At 43.7% G+C, this 22,393-nt stretch overlaps 1 protein-coding gene across 4 annotated transcripts in view; it reads right to left on the minus strand.

Annotated features, from left to right (window-relative positions):
• The window catches only part of THSD4 (thrombospondin type 1 domain containing 4), a 360,765-nt gene that overhangs the window by 183,718 nt on the left and 154,654 nt on the right, over positions 1–22,393 (minus strand). For 3 of the 4 annotated variants that reach the window (XM_028706820.2, XM_028706824.2, XM_028706822.2), the window contains one exon: positions 15,928–16,064. The exons of the other annotated variant lie outside the window; for it this stretch is intronic. In XM_028706820.2, coding sequence (XP_028562653.2) covers positions 15,928–16,064 — 137 coding nt within the window. The remainder of the gene's footprint in view (positions 1–15,927; positions 16,065–22,393) is intronic. 4 annotated transcript variants of the gene reach the window in all.

The raw sequence follows: 22,393 nt of genomic DNA on the forward strand, positions 1-22,393 counted from the left end.
AGGGAACTGCCAGAAGGCCCTCAGAGCTGGACCTCAGCGTCCGGGCAGAACGATGGGGGTGGAGACGCTCCTTCAGGTATAAAAGGCCAAGGCCATTTAGGGCTTTAAAGGTCAACACCAACACTTTGAATTGTGCTCGGAAACGTACTGGGAGCCAATGTAAACGACTAAACAACAACAACAACAAAACGTGAGAGGTGGCCAAATGCACAGAGAATAGATAGACTGACAGACAAACCACCTTCCAAAATATATAGTAGATTATGATTACTATGGTTGTTGTTGTTAGTAGCAGTAACGATTGAACAGGCTTATATAAAACACCCTGGCAGGGCTCTTAGCACACTGCTGCAGCACGGATTTTCGCAGCCCCAGGGGAAAGAGTGATCTGGTTGCTGTACTGTGCTTAGCAAGACAGGGCGCCATTGACCAAGAGCATCACCCCATGCCCAGGGCAGGCTGTTTTCCTAAGGGTTGTGCTGGGGCAGCACAGGAGACATCCTGGTAGCTTCAGCAAACAAGCTGCTAGATACCTAGTGAAATAAAGGCCACAAAAAAATCAGTTTCTGCAGCTGGGGAGGTTGAGAATGAATGAAGTCCTCTTAATGACACAGTATCAAAATATCAGAGGAACCTCTGATTTAAACTTCAAACATTTCAAGCTAAAGCAGCATGCTAAAAACTCATAACGGAGTAGGTTTTTTAAGAGCAAAGCTTACCGTATGAATTCCCCTGTAGAAATTCCAGTGAACAGTGAAAGTTATTTATTTTAAAGCTCAGTTTTATTTGGACACATATGTTTGGAACAAATGAACAAAATCTCAGTGTCAGGGATGTGGCTCAACAGCGCGCAGGGGAAGAGTCAGGTTCAGAAATTGACCCAAGTGAGAGAGAAGCTGGCTCTGTAGATGAAAGCTGGCTGACAGAGCCGGGAAGAGGGAGTTCGACCCCCCTTCACAAAGAAGTCACAGTCAGATAGCTCTCAAGAAGGGGAAGAGTTAGGAGGCCGTCAGAGGATTGCTAGGCAACCAGCAGAGAGGCAAAGGATGAAGAGTGTATGTAGTGTGTCTAGTGTCATTTTAATGTCTGTCTGCAAGTAACTCCCCCCCCCCATACATACATACATATTGTTAAGCATCACTGTGCCCAACATCAGCACCAGGAATTTTCCATTTTAACTTCTCAGAATGTTACGAAGTGACAAGGAGAAGTACCTAAAAATGGATCCTGAAAAAGCATCAAAAGTGGGCTCTGCTGAGGTCTATCAGCTCCGCCAGGACACTGCATGGCGGCACCAAGTTTGGTCTCTTTAAGCCACACAGTCCCATCCTTTCCCCCAGGGATTATAGGGGGTCATAGTCCAGCAACATCTGGAGGGATGCAGCATTCCCCTCCTCATCTTAGACTCTCTGGCTCTCTTTTTCTCTTTGCTCATGGGATAGAATCAGTCTTCAAAATTAGCCTCCAAAACAGCAACTTTCCCTGTGGGAAGCCCACCTGCTCAAGCATTTATGCATAACTCGAATGTAGACTAAACGGAACAGAAAGAAAGAAAGAAAGAAAGAAAGAAAGAAAGAAAGAAAGAAAGAAAGAAAGAAAGAAAGAAAGAAAGAAAGACAGGCAACCTTTCTAGCCTATAAAGAACAGGCCTGTATTGTTGAGGGAATCGTTTTTGTGTGACCAAAAAGTATTTTTCCGCCATCTCTAATTTCTATTATTCCAAAAGTCTGCCAACCTGCAGCTATCATTCCTAATACTGGCACATTCTTGTTGAGGGAGAGAGAGATGCCTGGGCAAACATTTTCCATTCGGGATATAACAGAAAGCAGATCCTGAGCCCAAGCTCTGTCCTCCGCTTGCTATGAGCGATATATATGTGGCTAACGTATGTTTCCAATTTATACCACACAGGAGTCTGTAAAAACTACAGACAAGCCTAATTAAAATAAAATACTGCCAGGGAGCAATTGCAACTGCCTGGCCGTAGGCATAACATGATTTCCAACACACAGGCCAATTTTCTTGTGCTATGAAGTTGCGGGGGGGGGGGTCCATAAAGCCCCCAAAACTACAAGGTAGAGACGTCATTAAAAGAATGAAAAGGGTTGTTGAAGAAGGCTGGGTTGATATCTGGTAGTGTGTGTGTCTAAAACTAGTTTTGAGGAGAGGGGTTTCAGGAGAACAAGTTTTGACTTCTTTAAAAGTAAGACAAAACTCTTTCATAAGGCAGGTCAATGGCTTCACTGCATGGCTGGGCAGTATAAGAAATTCCCTTCCGCCATGCCCTCCACTTTGTGCCAAGGCAACCCTATATGTCATTATTGATGTCTATTCAAAATAAATTCTCATTTGAGATCAAGGAGACTTACCCCAGAGTCATGAGTTTGCTTGTATTCCTCATCCCTCACCATCCACTTGTTCCTTTGGTGTTGTGTCTCTTTGAATCAAAGAGTTGGAAGGGACCACGAGAGTCATCTAGTCCAACCCCCTGCAATGCAGGAATCTCTTGCTCAAACCCACAACCCTGAGACTAAGAGTCTCACGCTCTAGGGGCAGAGGTGGCCTTGTTGTTGAGCTGCTGCCCTTATCAGTTAAAAAACAAAATAAAGACCACACAGAATGAAATAAAGCATAAATAAATGAAGCACGGTAAGCATAATAAAATGCATACATTACCAACTCACATTAGATGCAGAAACTAATAAATGGCTGTTACAGCAGGTATCTTTAAGTTAAATATGTAGCCTCTGCCCACCCAGATGTTGTTGGACTCTAGTTCCCATCAGCCTTGGCCAGCAGGACCAAAGGTCAAGGATGATGGGAAATGGAGTCCAGCAACATCTGCAGCATCTGGGAAAGGCTGGCTTAGGAGCATCAATATTCATTACCAGTGAATATTACTGCCTTATAAAGGTGTGATTTTTTTTCTGTTAGACTTTTTATCAGGTCTAAAGTTTCATTTAAACCCAACCCTCACAAATCATTACATGGTTTCAAGTTTCCTTTTGGGAGGCCAGCTGAGATGCCAAGTGGTGACTTGACATAATTCTGCCCAGGGCCACAATCTAGGCTGCATTCCTTTACACTACAGTTAAAATTTATTTGAACACCAGGCATGTGAGATTTGAAAATGATGGAAGATCTGCTTGGACCCCAGTGGACCAGATCAAGCTCCCAAGAGACACTTGAGACTTAAAAGGGAAAAGGCTACGTTCTGGATTCTCTTAAACATACACATCTTGGTTGTTCCAGAGTTGAGGCAGTCAAGAGTCTTGCAGATTGCACAGAAATGAGTTGGTCAGACTCTCCCAACCTGCTGATCTCAACCAGAATGGCTACAGCCACTGGCAGCCTTCCCACCATGAATTTCCTTAATCATTTTCAAATACACCCTGAGCCTCTGGTCATAGCCAGGTCTGTGCACTGTGTGAAGTTAATCCTCCATTTGCTGCTCCTGAATCTGTTGCCCATCTATTTGACTGAGCAGCCACCAAGTTCTAAAATAAGTGGGGTGGGGGGGACTTTGTCCTGTTGACTTGACATGACATCATGTGCCGGGGCTCACGTTTTCAAAATCCTTTCTCAAAAATGAGGAATAGAAAAAGGGAGGTATGGGGAAGTCTGGGAACTAAGGTGAAGGAAAATAAGTTTATGAAATTATACATGTTTATTTGTTTGTATGTTTTGTTTTGTTTTATTGTTTGATTTTAATACATGTTTGGAAAATTAATAAAAATTATTTTAAAAAAAAAATGAGGAATAGAAGCTTGCTGGGAGAAAAGTAAACCAGGAAACTAAGTAGTTTATAATCAGATGTCGAGAAATTGGTCGTATGCTTTGATAGCCCTTCCCTTTTCAAAATGTAACTTAAAGTACATTCGCTTTTTTCCGCAATTCTGCTTCTGCCAGCTGGCAAGTGTCCTAATTTATGTCTGGGATGCAGAGGGCAGATCTGTCCACTTGCTGCTGGGTTTTGGAGCACCTTCACACAAGACTCTGTGTGTACGGTTGAGTGAGTCTCCTTCTCCATAAAGGCCTGTTTGGAGATCAGTGTTGGATACACATTTTCCTTGGCATGCGGGTTTTGGGTGGGGATTTATTTTATTTAACTTTTATGCAGCAGGGGGACAAAATGCTATAAACTACATTCTCACTGAAAGTTCATTCATTAGGGAAAATCAAATTATAAGATGGGAAGCAAGACAGCTCAGTTGCACGCTGCTTTGGAAACGACACTCAGGCAAACTCAGGTTGCATTAACAGGTGCATAGTGTCTAGATCGTGAGAAGTAAAAAGTCCTATGCAGGCTGTCTCCTCCTTGGTGCGTTTATAATCAAATGAGAAGAGAGAGGGACACAGCAGCCACCTCTGCCTTTTGCATTGTGCCTCCGTCACCTGGCCACTCCCCATGGAAGAAAGGCAGCAGTCAGCTGGAGGCCCGTGAGTCTGGATCAAGTGGGCAGCCTATTCCGGCACCAGCAGTCTTTAATTTTTCCCTGTTTACCCTCCAAGTCATGCAGAGTGATGAGGATGTAACTTGTTTGTTTAAATATTTATAATCCACAGTTTAATAAAGTTTCATAAAGTATATCAAGGCAGCTAACCAAATGTAACAATACCAGTCCATAAATATCCATAAAACATAATTTTAAAAATCAATAAATTGTGGGTGTGGTTGAAGATGGCTGGGATGTTTTCACTATGGGGGAGTGGTTGAAAGACCTGGGTAGGTGAACCCTGGAGAAGAGAAGGATAAGGGCAGACATGATAGCAGTCTTCAAACAGAAGATATCAACTTTAAAGTGGAGATTTCTGCTGTTGCTCTTTTTCTATTTGCAGAATACTGCAGTATATTGTAGTGACTATATAATGAGCATTCAAAGGTGATTATTGGCTATTTATCTATATGTAAAATTCAGTTTATTTGGTCTACAGATGATAAGCGTCAAATACAGTATGTGGTCCTTAAGACACCTACAGCAGAGGAAAAGCACAAGACACATGAAAACAAATTGAGCCTTTTAAAATAAAAGTATAACAATATCCATTATCAGATATATTCACTCCTTCATGCCACAGGCACCAAAATGTCTTAGACTGAAGAAGTTTCCAGAGTGTTTTTTTAAAAACTGCTATGCAAAATAACCATCAGGAACCAGCCAGATCTGATTGTTCCTTCTGGAGTTTTACACACAATGTATATTTCATTCTTTAGAGTGGAGCACCACTGTGTGGCCTTTGTGAAATGAAAATGAATTCTGTATAACTTGAAGGCATGCCCACATTTCCATTCTCCCCATCCATCTTCCACACTCTCCGTCCTTCTGGGAATGGTGGGGGGGGAGTAGTTATGCTTGTAGGTGTGCTGCGACCCATCCTTCAACTTTAAATTTTTTAAGTTGAAAGTTTTACAGTGAATTGAGGGAAATAAGAAAAGAAACAAAAGGAGAAGAAACAAAAGAAAACAGGATAACAAGACGAGCACCAAGAGACAGGGGCAAATGGGCTAACCCAAAAACCATTATATGGGCAAATGCACACTCCCAGGTAAATCACCATGTAATTGGTTCCCACATTACTTATACCTTACCACATTACTGCTGGTGAGTGAAAAGTCAGATTTTAGCCATGCAAAAACTGGCATCACATCCAGTCAGTGTAAGCATCATATGCTTCATCCGGGGGGGGTGAGGGAGGAAGTGAAAAACGAGGCAGTGGGTGTCCTTTTGGGGGCCCTTCCACAAATACTTTCACCACTCCGAGTTAAGGAAGGAGAGGGCAATGTGTTTGGGGGTTGGAAAGGAGTTATGGGCTGACAACATCTTTCTGAGCCCTCAAATTGCCTTAGGAATTATTTTCCCAGTTTTCCTGTCTTCCTATCAGCTTCTCTGTGTGAACCAGCTGCAGTCTCCCAGGTGACATAGACGCTGTTAGGCAGTTGAATGTGCATGCGTACTCCATCCATTTCCTTCCCTCCCACTCACCCCTTCCGCGTGGCCCTGGGCACTGGCAGTCCCTGCTACGCCACTGGTTTAACTATACACTGTGTGAAGAAGGCCTACCTTTTGTTTTTCCTGCAACTTCATTCACCTTCATTTGATGACCCCACTGGGTTCCACCATCTCCCCAAGGAACTCCGTCTGGCATCAACCTTGCCACCTTTTAGGTGCCAGGCAAAGATGTTTCTGTTCTCCCAGGGTTTGGGATCTTAAGGTGGGAGTGACCTTTGACCAGTTTTGCTGTTTATCTTTAAGGGTGGTGAAGCATCAAATCTCCCATGTTATTATTGGATAAACACTATGTTTTATAGTTCTATCTATTTTATGATATGTTTATATTTTAGAAAGTTACTTTGCATTGTACGTATTTTTGTAAGTTGCTTTGAGATTGATTTAATTGATTAACAGATTTAGAAAAATAATAATAGCAGCAGTATTTCCAGGGGGAAGAATATTCTCTATCCACATTTTCAGAGGTCATTACAATGTATTCCTTTCTTTATGGAGTGCAATGGAATAGCAGATTGTCCACCAGGTGGCACCAAAGGTCAATTTAGCTCACTGTGATCTGTGGCCTGGGACAATCAGGGAAGAAGGAGTTGGCAGCAGCAACCAGAATGGAATTTTACTTTTAATGATACATGCAGCGTACAACCTTGTTATTACCAACACACTCTTTCGACAGAAAAATAAATTTAAAACTTCATGGAGGAATCCTCGGTCAAACCACTGGCACCTCTTAGACTATGCTATTGTCTGTGCTAAAGATCGCCATGATGTGCTCCTTACCAGAGCTATGACAAGCGCCGACAACTGTTGGACAGATCACCGACTAATACACTCCACGATGGCTATCAAGATTATACCTCAATGCAGGCTTCAAGGACCAAAAACCAAGGCGCAAAATGAACACTCAAGCCCTTCAAGATCCCATTAAACGGGACTGCTTCCAAATGATTCTTAAGGACCATCTGCTTTCAGAATTCCCTGATAACATCTAGGAACACTGGACCAAGCTAAAAACATCCATTATTGCAGCCTGTGAACAAATGATTGGATACCAAACCAAGAAACACCAGGACTGGTTTGATGAGAATGACAGTGAGATTGAACGCATGATTGACAAGAAAAGGAAGACCTTTCAGATCTGGCAAAGAGGTAGAAACTGCGCCACTAAGAAAAAAACCTATGCCAACGCTAAGGCTGAGGTTCAAAGAAGAACCAGAGAACTGAAAAACACCTGGTGGATAAAAAAAGCTCAAGAGATCCAGCACTTAGCCGACACTCATGATTCACAGAGTTTCTTTAAAGCCACAAAGACCATCTATGGGCCAATAAATCATGACGTATGCTCCCTATGCTCAGCAGACGGTACCACACTTCTAAAAGATAAAATAGCTATTGCACTGCGCTGGAAAGAGCATTACCAACATCTCCTTAACCGCAACTCCCCTGTAGCTGCTGAGGTCCTCTCACAAATTCCACAAAACCCAGTTAGAGATCAGCTTGCAGTATCTCCAAATCTGGGAGAGCTGTGTATAGCTATTAACCAAATGAAAAACAACAAAGCCAGCGGACCTGATGGGATACCTGCCGAAATCTTCAAAGTGGGTGGAATCGAAAAAAATCCCAGAGAGAGAATAGATCCCAGCAGACTTTAGAGATGCCACAATTATCAATCTCTTTAAAAAAGGTGACAGAACTGATTGCGGAAACTATCAAGGCATCTCTCTATTAGCTGCGGCTGGCAAAATTATTGCAACGATCTTAGCAAACCGTCTCGTAACAATATCTGAGGTGACCCTTCCTGAATCCCAAAATGGTTTTCGGCCTTCTAGGGGTATAGTGGACATGATTTTCACTGCTCGACAGCTTCAAGAAAAATGCAGAGAGCAAAACCCTGTATATGGTGTTTATTGACCTGACAAAGGCCTTTGACACTGTAAATCGTAATGCCCTGTGGACTGTCCTCCTGAAAATTGGCTGCCCAGATAAATTAGTAAACATCATCCGGCTCCTCCATGATAATATGACAGCAACAATCACAGATAACAATGGCTCTCAAAATGAACCATTCACAGTGGGATCAGGTGCTAAACAGGGTTGTGTTATTGCCCCAACTCTATTCATTATTTTCATTGCCATGATCCTACACTTTGTCGAGGGGAAACTCCCCACCAGAATAGAAATCATATATTGAACAGATGGACAGCTCTTCAATCTGTGCAGGCTGAAAGCAAAGAGTAAGGTTACCGTATCTTCCATCATAGAGCTTCAGTATGCTGATGACAATGTAGTGTACGCACGCTCAGAGGATGACCTCCAAACCATCCTAAATATCTTTGCAGAAGCTTACGAAAAGCTTGACCTATCACTCAACATCCCAAAAACCAAAGTGCTAGACCAACAAGTACAAAATAACCCCTCTGCAGCGCCACAAATCCAACTCAATGGTGTAACGCTGGAAAATGTCAATCACTTCTACCTAGGCCATTATCTTTCCACAAGGGCCAACACTGATGCCAAAATCCAGCATCGCCTCAGCTCTGTGAGTGCGGCTTTCTCCCAATTGAAGTGCAGAGTGTTTGAGGACCGGGACATTCGCAGGGAAACCAAAATGCTTGTTTACAAAGCTATTGTACTACCAACCTTACTGTATGCTTGTGAAACATGGACCACTTATCAATGCCATCTCCAACTCCTCAAAAGATTTCATCAACGGTGTCTCTGAAAATTTGTACACATCACTTGGGAAGACAGGCAAACCAATATCAGTGTACTGGAAGAAGCAAAGATCACCAGTGTTGAAGCAATGGTTCTTCAACATCAACTTCGTTGGACTGGTCATGTTGTGCGGATGCCTGATGATCGTCTTCCAAAGCAACTACTCTATTCCGAACTTAAAAATGGAAAGCGTAATGCTGGTGGTCAACAAAAGAGGTTTAACGACTTTCTCAAGGCAAATCTTTAAAAATGTAGTATAAACACCAACAATTGGGAAACACTTGCCTGCGAGCGCTCCAATTGGAGAACAGCCTTTACCAAAGGTGTCATGGGCTTTGACACCTCGAACTCAGGACGCAAGGGAGAAACATGCTAAGAGGAAGGCACGCTTGGCAAATCCACACCGTGATCAACTCCCGTCCGGAAACCAATGTCCCCACTGTGGAAGGACGTGTGAATCCAGAACTGGCCTCCTGAGTCACTTACAGACTCGTTGTTAAAACCGTGTTTATGGAAGACAATCTTATTCGGCTACGCGTGATCGCCAAAGAAGCAGACTTTTCTGTAAAATGAATAAAGCCAAGAAAGGTTCACATCCTTCTTTAAAAACATACTGAGCTGGATACAAGAAGATACTTGCACAAACAAACAACATTTTTGATAGTGCAAGGAGAACCAGTGACTTACAATTATGCCCCCTCTATATGCAGACCCCCTGCCCTGATCTTACCACACTATTTATTCCCAATGATAACTCAGAGAACAGGAGGCTGCAAGAGGAAGGGCAGAGCAAGGGAGTAAAATGCTGCTCACACTTATTAGGATCCAGCCCATGACCTATAGGACTGGCCACAGGCCGTCAGGCACCTTTCACAAAGGGGCTTGTCAATATTAATTGACTGCCCCTTTCTCCTCAGCAGTTAAAAGGTTGGGATGTGAACATTTTGGCTCCAATCCTACATACATTTAGGGTGACATCCTACATTGTGTATGGCACAGGGATAGCAGCCAGAAGTGCAGGTTCTATTATCACATATTCAGTATGATGCCATATTACTCTGTACAGCCAGGCTCCCCATCGCCACGTGCCTTTGGGTTAGACTGTGGAAGGAGAGAGAGGTGAGGAAATGAAGAATGTGATACAAAAAACCAGAGGATGGAGTACCCTCTGCAGTTTGAGGGTGAGCCTGACACTTCTGACGACACCCCCATATTCTCAACAAGACAGATGCCACCATGGAACCCAGTGCAAGTCTGGCTGAGACCACAAGATGTCAGATTAACACTAGATGTCACTATACCCTAATTTTACAACTACTACTATTTGCACACACTGTATCTTTTTGGGTCACTTTGCACCATATAGCAGTAAAGACACCCAGCTGCAGAATTCACACATATTGCAGCAGGTGGGAAAGCTTTATATTAATACATAATACTTGAGATCGGTCCCCTTCAAAATACTGACAGTAGATGGCCTGATCCTTTCCCCAGCTGCTGTTTGTACACATTTTAAAGGAGCAAGCTGAATTGCAAGGCATTTGTCCTTTTCCGCCTGAGTGTCAGCATCTCTTGCTTTCCTGGATGAACATGAGAACATAGGGATGTAAAAAGAGCCCACTGGATCCAGCCCATCTAGTCCAGCCAGGTGCCTACGGGAAACCAGTGAGCAGGATTCGAGCACAAGAGCATTTTGTGGTTTCCAGCAACTGGCATTCAGAAGCATCACTGCTTCTCACTGTGGGGGCAGAGAAGAGCCAATAAGGTTAGCAGCCATCAATAGCCCTCTCCTGCATGAATTTGTCTACTATTTTAAAGTCATCCAAGGAAGTGGCCATCGCTGCTTCCTGTGGGAACGAGTTCTCTAGTTCCACTATGTGCTGAATGAATCTCACTGCTTGGTCTTCCCCCATTATGCCATGCAGTCAATGTGAGCACCCTGTGCCATTCCATCCTGGCACAGGGGAGTCCTGGGGCCCAAGGAAACACTTGGGACAGCCCAGGGCTGGCCAACCTACGAGACAAGGTGAGGCAACCATCTCAGGCAGCAGGATCCATCTGGCGCTCCTCAGCAGCCCCCACCCACCCACCCAAATGCCTCCTCCACAGCAGTCTCTTGGCAGATAGGAGCCAAAGCTGGTCTCCTCCTACCCTTGTTCCCGATGTGGATCTTTATCCCCTTGTTCCTGGTGTGGATCTTCACTCACCCCTTCCTCCCTTGGTTTGCCTCAGGTGCAACAATTTATTGGGCCAGCCCTTGCCCTGACTTAGCAGCAGAGATATCCTGACAGCTGCGTCTTGCAGCTTTCAACCCCGTTCTGAAGCTGCTTCCTGCACAGCCGAACAGCTTTTGTTCCAACAGAGGAACTTTAATCTCTCTGCTGAAAATGTCCAGGCCCTCAGGGGTGGCAGCTCTTGCTCAGTCACACCTGCACGGTGCCTCCGACAGGTAAACCGAAAGCTGGTCTACTTACCACCCATTCTGCCACTACCCTATAAAAAGAAGCATTTGGCTGAGGACTTCACTTGCTTAGCTCATTCCTTTTTAAATTATTGTGCATTTCCACAGTGTATCTGGCACCCTCACAAATGCTATTTTGATAAGGACAGGGTAGAATCCAAACCAATGGATTCAAATGGCAGGAAAGAAGATTCCAGCTAAAGTTTAGGAAGAATCTTCTGGTGATGAGAGCGGAATGGACTCCCTCAGAAGGTGGTGGACTCTTCTTCCTTGGAAGTTTTTAAGCAGAGGTTGGATGGTCATCTGCCAGGGATGCTTTAGTTGTGATTACTGCATTTCAGGGGGTTGGGCTAGATGACCCTCGGGATCCCTGCCCATAAACATTAGGGGAAATTGTGCATGAAAATTCATATATTTGGTGAAAATAACACCTAACAGTACATATTTTTGTGAAAGTAACCTATAAGAATGCATTGTACTCCTAACATGAATGTTAGAAGAAACATTCTGAGCAGTAACTGGGAGACCAAGAGGTTGGCACATTTGCCCTTTCCTACGCACAAGGTTCAAGGCTGTTGCCTGAATCATCCACCTCCCTTCTGTTAGCATTAAGAGGCTTTGCTAACAGGTTTGGAATGGGAAAGAAAGTCTCAATGATTATGTCAAGAAAGGAATGGCATTGCCAGCTGTAAAAGAAGAACAAAAAGAGGCCTGACATGGCACCATCCCACAATCCAACGGAGCTTTCTAAAAGGATTATGGTGCAGGACATTGTACAAGGCATGAGATACAATTATCCATGAGCCACAGTGAAAGCACAATAAAAAAAGGAGATCCTGCAGAACTCGATAGGAAGGGCTGGCTGCTGTAAGTGGCACTGGACAACTCTAAATACACATGGCTCCTTTGATAGCCTAATTGTGCAATGGACATTCTCACCTTACCTCTTTGAATTGCTAAAAGCAGGGGGAGGGGTTGAATAATTCATCATCACCACCCTGTTTGCAAGTGAAGATACAAGAAAAAGGAGATGGACTATCACTATGTGGTTTGTTTGGTTTTTTTTTAAAAAGGTATAGAGAAGAAGAATTTTAGCAGAAAGAGTAACCCAAGACACAGTTCCCACAGAGGCAGAACGAGGCTTTATTTCACCCGGCTCAAAGACCCAGTTTGGTACACACACACTGTGCATTTGCGTACACACACACACACAGGCTGGGAGCCTCAGTGGCGCCCCTCTGGAGGCTTCATCCAGGGCAAAATACCTGGCCAGCCCTCACCCCTTATAGCTACAGTTCTAGTTCCCATTCCTTCCATTTTTGCAGCAATTCAAGCTAAGTGAGATTATGATGCTGGGTGCAAATGTTTCCACCATTGTGCTTATTTCCTTCCAACATCATTTCATATAACCCTTTTAATTGGAGTGACCAGGGATTGAATCTGGGACCTTCTGGAGTCAATGCAGGTGTTCTCCTACCAAGACCCATCACAAAGCAGTAATGTGCATTAAAACGTCAATGAAAGATTAAAGCGTATTATGCATCAGTGCATCACTTGATATTGTAATGCTTTGTAAATAAAAAAAAGGGATCCTTGATGTGAAAGCACTAAGCAAAAGAAACAGCTAAAACAAGAAAGAGGGTGCTTCTTTCTCTTTTTTTGAAACTGGCTCTCTCTCTCTCTCTGATGAATCTGAGGCTGGAGGAGGAATTCAATACAAACCTACCAAATCCACTTTCTGAAACAATATGTGAACTGAAGCACAGCCGCACTTCTCCTGCATTTTACAATAAGGTTCTCCTGCTAAGGAAAGTGTAACCAACAACTGATTGATTGTTTTGGCAGGCATAAAATGCAAGAACATATCAGATGGCAAATAACAGCCACTACGCATCATCTGTGAAATGCTGTTGGATACAAAATATAGTCAGATATTAAATACCATGCTGTCAGATCCATTGCATTCCAGCTATCAGATCCTGGCAAATAATATCAAATATTGACATCGGGATTTCTCAAAATGTCAAGTAACTGGAGAATATCCAGCAAAATATTCAAAGGATTACTGACATCAGCGTTCAAAGGAGAGTGCAGGGAGGCAAATTAATTTAGTTGCTATGAAGTTCTAAACACTCTGGAATACAGATTAGTTACATGCCAATTTTGCTTCTGAGGTTTATTGAACATTAGGTCATTTGAATGAAAGTACAAGTTTGGCTAATCAACTAGCAGTAATCTGTACATTCTTACATGACAGCTCCTTTAATTTTTAATCCCATCACTCTCCTGTTTTGATCAGAACCTGCCTAAAAGAGATTCCCTCTGCCATGCGCAGAGAGAGAGCATTAGCTGATGAACAAGCAGAACACAGGAAGCTGCCAGATACCAGGCCAGAAAACTGGTCCATACAGTCTAGCATTGTCCGCTCTGACGGGCAACAGCTCTCCAGGATCCCAGGCAGGGAAAGAGGCTTCCCCTCACCTGCTCCTAGGTCCCGTTTCAAATGAAGATGCTGCCAGGGGCCTCCTGCAGGGGCTGTGCCGCTGAGCCATGGTCCCTCCTGGCCATTCACTCCTTCAAAGCATTTGTTGCCCTCCTTTCCTCAGCAGGGCTCCAGGTAGCTCAGGACAATGACATTAAAACAATATAAGGACAAGTAAGTAGCAGGAAGAAAAAGTGTCTTAAGACCAATGTCATAAAGACAGCTTCCAGCAGGTGACAAGCAAGCCATCCAAACTACTTATGGCACATAAGTCATGCAAAACCTGACATTCTGCAGGCAAATAGCATGAATAATATTAAGCTGCCACAAGATACATAAATATTGTTCTAGCTATTATAGTATGGCGGCACTAAGAACGTTGTTGATGGAGAGATGTGGCTGAGGGGGGCGGGGGGTGGGATCTCCATGGATGAGGTTCCTGTAAGAGAGAGATGTCTGAAGCAGCTCCTGCCCGTCCTCCTTGGTCTCCCAGTGGAGTCCTATGCATCATGGATGACGACCCTGTGACCTTCAAGACTCCAACCCCCATCAGCCGTAGGCAGCACAGCCATGGCCAGAGAGGATGGGAGTTGTAGTCCAGCCATATCTGTAGGGCCATAAGTTTGTCTTCCCCACTATTTGTTCATTCATTCATTTCAGATGTTATAAACTGATTTAAGATTGGTGGTCAAAAACAGAATATAAAGCATGGTAAAGGTAAAGGTACCCCTGACCATCAGGTCCAGTCGTGACCGACTCTGGGGTTGCGCGCTCATCTCGCTCTATAGGCCGGGAGCCGGCGCTTGTCCGCAGACAGCTTCCGGGTCACGTGGCCAGCGTGACTAAGCCGCTTCTGGCGAAACCAGAGCAGCGCACGGAAACGCCGTTTACCTTCCCGCCGGGGAGCGGTCCCTATTTATCTACTTGCACTTTGCGGTGCTTTCGAACTGCTAGGTGGGACCGAGCAATGGGAGCTCACCCCGTCGCAGGGATTCGAACCTCCGACCTTCCAATCGGCAAGTCCTAGGCTCCGTGGTTTAACCCACAGCGCCACCCACGTCCCATAAAGCATAATACAAATAAATAAATATAATAAATAAAAATAGAATGTTGACTTGTTTTATTGAGTTTCAGCTTATAGTTGATTTTAATTATTTTTTTAACGTTTCACATAGTTATCCATATTTTTATGGATAATTTCACCGTTTTATTCTTTTGAGGGCTTCTGTTAGCTTTTTTAACAATCAATATAATTTTTATTAAATAATTTAAATTAAAACAAAAAATAAAATAAAATAATTCAGGACGGCTTGGGGGAAAGGAAACCTTTCAACAAATGTCAAGAACATAACCATACTGGGACTTGCTTCACTTGTAAGAGAGGAGATTTCCAAGACCCTGTCTCATAATGTGGCAAGCACATGCCTGAGAGCGCCTGGCTGCAGGGGCACATGCGGCACCATCCAGAGATCTTCACCCATTGATCTCAATGGCCGGTGTGGATGCCGGAGGGGAGGCAGGTTTTTCACACGTTTTAAATTACAATCCTACGAATGTCCACTCGGAAGGATGCCCCATGGACTTCAATGGTGCTTTCTCTCAGATTATCAAGTGTGAGATGACTGCCATACTGTCCTCTGCATTTGTGTCCCCATCTCCCTTCTCCAAAAAAACCACCCAGAGAGTGGCAAAGCAGCTACATTGTGAAGATCCCAGTTGAGCTTCAGGCACTCAGGATCAGAAGAGCCTTTGGCTTTAGATCAAGAGATCGCTTGGTGAATAATCTGACCTTAAAAACACACCTGCCATCCACAATAAGGTTACCAGATTATTATTTTTCAATGAATCTGGGGACACTTTTCAACTTCCTACTAAATAGATGGATTTTGTCAGGGGACTGATATGTAAATCCGTGGACTGTCCCTGGGAAATGGGGACGTCTGGTAACCTTAATCTACAAGAAAATGCAACACTTCCAACTATGCTACAAACAAAGCCCAAGAAGATGCGCAAGGTTGTCTGAATATGGACAAACATGGAGAGAGAGGAGAAAGATAAACTTAAAGAGGAAAGGTTGTCTTTGTCTCTGTGACAAGTCCCCTGGGATGGCAAACAATATATTTTAAAACAAAACATTCATCCTCCCCATGCACAAACTTTGCTGGTGGGTTTTTTAGTTTAGTTTTGATTTTGAGAAATCAGCAGGTAGAAATGGCGCATAAAGACAAAAGAAACCCTCTCCAGGTGGGCACCATCCCTACCTTGCACTGCCCAGACACGCAGACGGAGGTTGCATTTTGGTCACATGGCGTCCCATCAATGACCTTCTCCGCTTGTCTCACGTAGAACCGATAACCTACTGCTCGACAATTAAGTTCGCATTTCTGACTGCCCTTAACTGAAAGAAAGAGAGAGCGAGAAGGCCATGAGTATGGATAGGGCTGGGTTATACCACCACAGCACAAACAGAAAGCTTGAGTGGAAAGAAGCTAATGGCGGGCTGGAGCTCCCCAACCCAGCCTTCACTACTTCTGCTTCGGGTGCGCTTGGGGACACCGTTGGCCCTGGGTTCTATAGGCAAGAAGGTCGCAGTGGCCCCTCTCCCCGCATGGGCTCCCCGCCTAGGGATGGAGGAGAAAATTCATGGGGTCACATTTTAATGCAAGCTCACCAGATTTTCACTTCCCAAACAATACAGCCTTGTGATGCTTCAGAGCATGTTGGGCTCCATCAACTGCCCTCAGCCCCAGCCAGCAAGGCCAATTGTCAGGGGTGATGGGGGCCATCATAGAGCAATGTCTGGATGGCCAGAGATTCCCCACTCTTGCAGTGCATGAAGCATTACAAAGCTCTTCTTTGAAACTCACCCTTCTTTGAATTTTGCAATACAGTTATCAAGCCAAAGAATGGAAAATATCCAATGAAGAAGTGGCAGGAGAGAGTGAGAAGGGCAGGCAAAGCCCACGTCCACCATCACTGGACCACCCACTACCAACTGCCCAGAGGGAAGGATTCCAAGGGAAAGTGAGGCAGTCAAAGTTGGCCCAGACCTCTGCTCTTGCTCTAGCTGGGCTCATGTTGTTTTGTTTCCTTGTGTTTTCACATATTCTTTAATGCACATGTGTATTTTGCAAGTTTGAGGGTGCCAGTCAAAAGGCAGGATAGGGAGAGCTTTTGACATGGATGTTAGCTGCAGAGAGGATTTCAATGACCCTGCAATGGAAAACATTGTAAATTGTCTATCTGATTGAATGGTATAAGACAGGGCTGTCCAACTTCCAAGAGACTGCGATCTACAACCACCACACACAAAAACTGGCAGTATTTCTACCCATTCGATTGACCAGAGTTGTTGAGCTTTTTTTAGAAGTTGTTGCAGAGGATCCAGCAACTGACCACGATTGACCAGAGGCATCCCGCAATCGACTGGTAAATCATGATCAACCTGTTGGACAGCCCTGGTATAAGACTTACAGACTTTAGCTATGATGGCAGGAGACACACACACACACTGCATGTTTCAAGGGTGATGAGAGGATCGAGAACATGTTTATGTCATCTGGTGGGACATTATTTCCTATGCTCAACTTTAGATGCTCAACATTCACCACCCATGCCAGCCTGGGAAATATTGTTGCCTTTATTCATATTGGTGTGTCACCAATGTTTTCCTCTTATTTATTTGTTTGCTTTGTATATGCTTTGATGTAACAGCCTGCTACCACACTTTAGGCCTGTTAATAATGTTGATAAAGGTACCCCACAAAAAGCAAGCAACCATGCTTATTTCTGTGCAATGAAATACTATGCCTACTAATTTCTGCAGATAACAGTGCTATTCAAAATGCACTGGAACAGACCAAGTCGTCCCTCTTCCCTCCCCCCACCAGAAAATTGGCATCTCCAGGTACAGATGCATCCCATCCTCCTTTGCTCCTGGCCACCCAGTGACTTTGTATCAGGATCTGGCAACACTTAAGAGATAAATGCTCACTCAGGTGCCTCTCCACCTGCACTGTTTGAGGTGGGCAAAGCACAGGACAGGGGCAGATTATCCTGATCTACATACAAGCAGCTGCAAAGTCTGAACTGGGGGGGGGGGGGGGTCCAGTCCCCTTTCTCCCACTCCCCATCTCCTGCAACACACACTTGAAAAGAAAAAGTAGTAGATTCATGTTTTCCCAGGATCACTTCCTGCAGCACCAGTAATCCCTCTCGGCATTTGAGGGGGCCTGTACTGATTGCTAGCTCAGGAGATCACAGAACTAACAGGGAAAGCAGAGAAATCTGGTCCTCCTCAGAGCTGGCTCAGAAGCAGCTGGGTTACATTTTGTCCAAATCCCCTTCACAGTTCTGTATGGTGGCCAAAGTCTTAACGATGCGAGAAAATAAATGGGAGGTGAGTAGGAGAGGTGATGCAATTACTATTTAATTGCAACTTTTAAAAAGTGTTTCCACATCACCACCAGAAAGTATCTGCAGCCTGTTCTTTTTCACAGAATGTTGCTATTAACAGTTTTGGTGAGTTTTGACAGGAGACTGATCAAAGTATTGCAATGCAATTTGGAACAAACAGCAAAACAGTATTTTGTGCACATGAATACACTTTTACCCATGCTTTTCAGTGTGTTCATTAGCAAAAGACACGTTTTACATGCATTTTTTATGTAAAATACATATTTTTCTATGTCCATTTTGATGGAAGTTTGGGTGCAATTCAGCTTGCTGAGTGGGGTTGCATGGGTTAAGACAGATGGAGTGGGGGGTTCTTCAGCTTCTCTGACTGTCCCTATAAATTTATCTTTGTGCTGACTACCTCTTCAATGTTTAGAGTAATAAATCCTAGGATGCATGCTGTTTACCACTTCCTACTCCTCAGACACTTTCTCTGGACCCCGAGGTGAGAGGACATGTTAAGTCTATCTTCTGAAAGCAAAGGAACAAGTATGGCCTCTTTGTTCCTCCAACTAGATAGTTAGCTAGGACTATGGAAACTTTCATATCAGGTATGTACTTCATTTATTATTTATTATTTATTATTTTTACACCAAGTGTCAAACTGAATACTTTTCAACTAAAGGTGTGCTCCAAGCAAGGATTTAGTTCACTAAAGTTAACTTCTGCTGCAGCATGGAAACTCTCTATACTAATACTTTTTGTGGACCAAAAATGCATTTGAAAATCTGGAAAAGTGCACAATCGAACTGAATGGCTTCGATTCAATGTGCACGCAAGTCTGGGGTATGTTGAATTGGGTTGGTCCCCAGTGAACCACCAAGGTAAACCACAGAATCTGGAACACAGGCTTCCATAAGGATTAAGTAATTCACTTATTGCTCCATCTGCACAAGCCTCCATGAAAAAAGAAAGGAAGGAAGGAAGGAAGGAAGGAAGGAAGAAAGAAAGAAAGAAAGAAAGAAAGAAAGAAAGAAAGAAAGAAAGAAAGAAAAGCTTTAAATTTCATTTTTCTAACAACTGAATCCTCCTTGAAAGGGCTAGCTTAGCATTTGCAATGTGCAGAAATCAGTTCACTATTTACTGTATTTTGGGACACTCCTGCTGATCTGGTACAGGAGCTTTTCTGAATTAGTGGAATCATTGAAAAAGTTGCAGGAAAGGCACTTCCAGGAAAGTTAATGGAGTTTTGAATCAAAATGGCTTAAATTTGATTAAAAGCAGCATTAAAATAATTTTCTTCTTAGGATTTCACAAAAGAATTGTAAGGGGGAGGTCATGGAAAAACAGTTACAAAGCTTCAGCTTTCATTGTTATTATTTGTAAATATGGGAGAAAAAAGTTCAGGTGATATTAACAAAAATATGTCTTCCACCCTGACTTGAAGATATATAGGCAGTCCCTATATCCAAACAGGTATCTAAACAAGACTGATGATTGTCACTGTGTTTAAAGGGCTTAAATGGTGCACTTTTGTTGTCCATCTGCCCCATAATTCACACAAATATGAGCTGCTGTGGTTCATTTCTGAGCCGAGGAACAAATAACAAGCGGCTTCTTGAAATCCCCTCTTCCAATGTCATTAATAAAAATGGAAGCTCTGGCAGATGTCTCCTCCGAGGCCCTTCAGCTGACAGAGCAGAGGGGAGAGACCAGCTGCAGTGAATGAGGGGAGAACTCTAGGTATGCCTCAGTTCACAGGGAGAAGGACAAGCTGAAAAGCCTCTCTCGAAAATGAGAATAAGCCACTGAGCAAAGCCAGCCTTGGTGGACTGCCAGTGCTTGCTCAGTTCTAAGCACAGCAAAAACCGGTTGCCGGCCAAGCTGCAAAGCACTGATAGCCGTGTTATCAAGCCTGCTTGCACCCTGATCCAATTGTCAACTTGCAAAATAATTTGTTTTGCTTGGATTACAAACATTATTATTTTTTGCCTTTTCTTAGCCAAGCAGCTTGTAACATAGTAGCTATTGTGGGTAATTAGAAACTTCCTTCTCCTTTGGCTCAGGGCTTTCTTTGCTTCCTGCTGGGCTGAAAATGAAAGCCTTCTGACGGCAGGGCTAAACAAGGAGGGGGAGCTGGGATGGATGCCCTCCCACCCCCACCCACAGAAACACTTTGTCCTGAAAGGGACAGCTCTTCAGCGAAAGCGCCAGACTCGCTCAGCAGGGACCTTGTCAAAACAGCACTGATGTCATTTCCGTGGAGTCATAGCTGTTGAGGACCCAACCTTCTCCCTTGAGCCCCGCCTCCCTTTCCCCAGCCACCTTCCTCTCTTGACCATTTTTATGGACTGTAACCTCCTTCAGGCAGGGACCCATTCTCTCAATCCTTATAAAGTGCCATGGACATGGATGACACAATCTAAACAAAAAATAAAAACAAACAACAGATAAAAGGATAAAACATATTTCTTTATTTTTAATTAAATTTGTATACCACCATCCGTTGATCTCAGTGCAGTTTACAATAAAAATGTGAGATAAAAACAAATAAAATATAACAAGAACAAGAACAAAAAACCCCACAAACCAATATCCCCTTCACCCCCTCACACAAAGACATTTCAAAGGGTACAGGATAATAATAATAATAATAATAATAATAATAATAATAATAATAATAATAATAATATATTTATACCCCGCCCTCCCCAGCCAAGGCCGGGCTCTGAGCGGCTTACAAGCAATAATAAAAACAAGTTGAATGATTACAACTTAAAAACAAGCACCTTAAATCTGACCCTGTACTCTACCAGGAGCCAGTGCAGTTTGAAAAGCACTGGGTGAATATGCTCCCATGGCAGAGACCCATGTTGGATGTTAATCAACCAAAGGCCTGGGAGAAGAGGAACATTTTTGCCTGGCACCTAAAAACATACAATGAAGGTGCCAGGTGAGCCTCCCTGGGGAGAGCATTCCACAAGCAGGGAGCCACTGCAGAAAAGGCCTGCTCTCATGTTGCCACCCTCCAGACAATATAATAGTTAAAAGGTAATTGAACTATAACAGGATTAAAATGATGTCAAAATTAATCTGTTAAAATGCAGAAATGTCACAGCACTATTAAAAACCCTTTCGTTAAAAAACATCCAGTTCCCAAAGACCTCTTGGAATAGAACAGTCTTCACCTGCTGGCAGATGGACAGCAGGGAGGGAGCCAGTCAAGTCTCTCTAGGGAGGGCGTTCCAGAGTCTGAGAGCAACCACCAAGAAAGCCCTTTCCCACATCCCAACTTTCTCCCAATAAATGTGTTTTTGTATGTGTTTTAACAATGTACACATTTCTCAAGCATTTTCTCCTCATCTGATGCATTTTTGTACATTATTCTCACTAGTATATTCATTTTGATGCACATTTCCCACTAATATATACATTTTTGTAAACACTGCTGGGAGAACATCATCACAAAATTTGGATGTGTGAATTTGAAGAATCTGAAGAAGTGTGCATGCACACGAAAGCTCATACCAATAACAAACTTAGTTGGTCTCTAAGGAAGGATTTTTTTATTTTTTATTTTGTTTCGACTACGGCAGACCAACATGGCTACCTACCTGAATTTTGAAGGATGGCCATGTTTTTCTTCAGCTTGTTTTAGAAAGCACAAATTTGATCAATTCTTCTTTTAATGTGAACTGAATTGAATTTCTCCCCCTTCCCAACCCAAAGCAACCTTCTATGAGATCCCTAAGGCATAAGTGGGGGAATCGAGCAATGTGCAAACTCAGGAGCAGATGGGGCGATTTGCTCTCTATGCCATCCCTAGTATATAAATGCTGTAATGATCTCAGGCAGGCGAGCAACCCCCGATAAGAAGTAATGACTCTCTGGCAGTTTTATGTATGTTTATTTACGAACACCCCCCCCCCAAAAAAAACCAGAAAAACACACATCCAGAGCATGGCTTCTCGCCTGCTCGCATTGACAATAGTTGGTGTGTCTGAAGCTTCACTCCTCCCACAGCAGGAAGGACACCAAATTCCCGCCCTTCCCCTCTTGCCCTTTCATTGTCCTTTGATCTAAAACGGGACTGAGAGGCTGGCCACCCTCCGCACTTTCACTTAACTCAGTCTCAGTCCTCTGCTTATCTGCTGATTGCCTAGCAACGCTCTGGCTGCCTCCTAACTCTCCTGCTTCTTGAGAGCTAACAGGGAAGGGGAGATCAAACTGCTCCTTCTTGGCTCTGTTAGTCAGCTCTCATCTACAGAGTCTCTCTCTCTCTCTCTCACTTAGCTCAATTTCTGAGTCTAACTCTTCCCTGCGCTCTGGTGA

The sequence above is a fragment of the Podarcis muralis genome, chromosome 14 (assembly GCF_964188315.1).
Source record: "Podarcis muralis chromosome 14, rPodMur119.hap1.1, whole genome shotgun sequence".
Lineage (NCBI taxonomy): Eukaryota > Metazoa > Chordata > Lepidosauria > Squamata > Lacertidae > Podarcis > Podarcis muralis.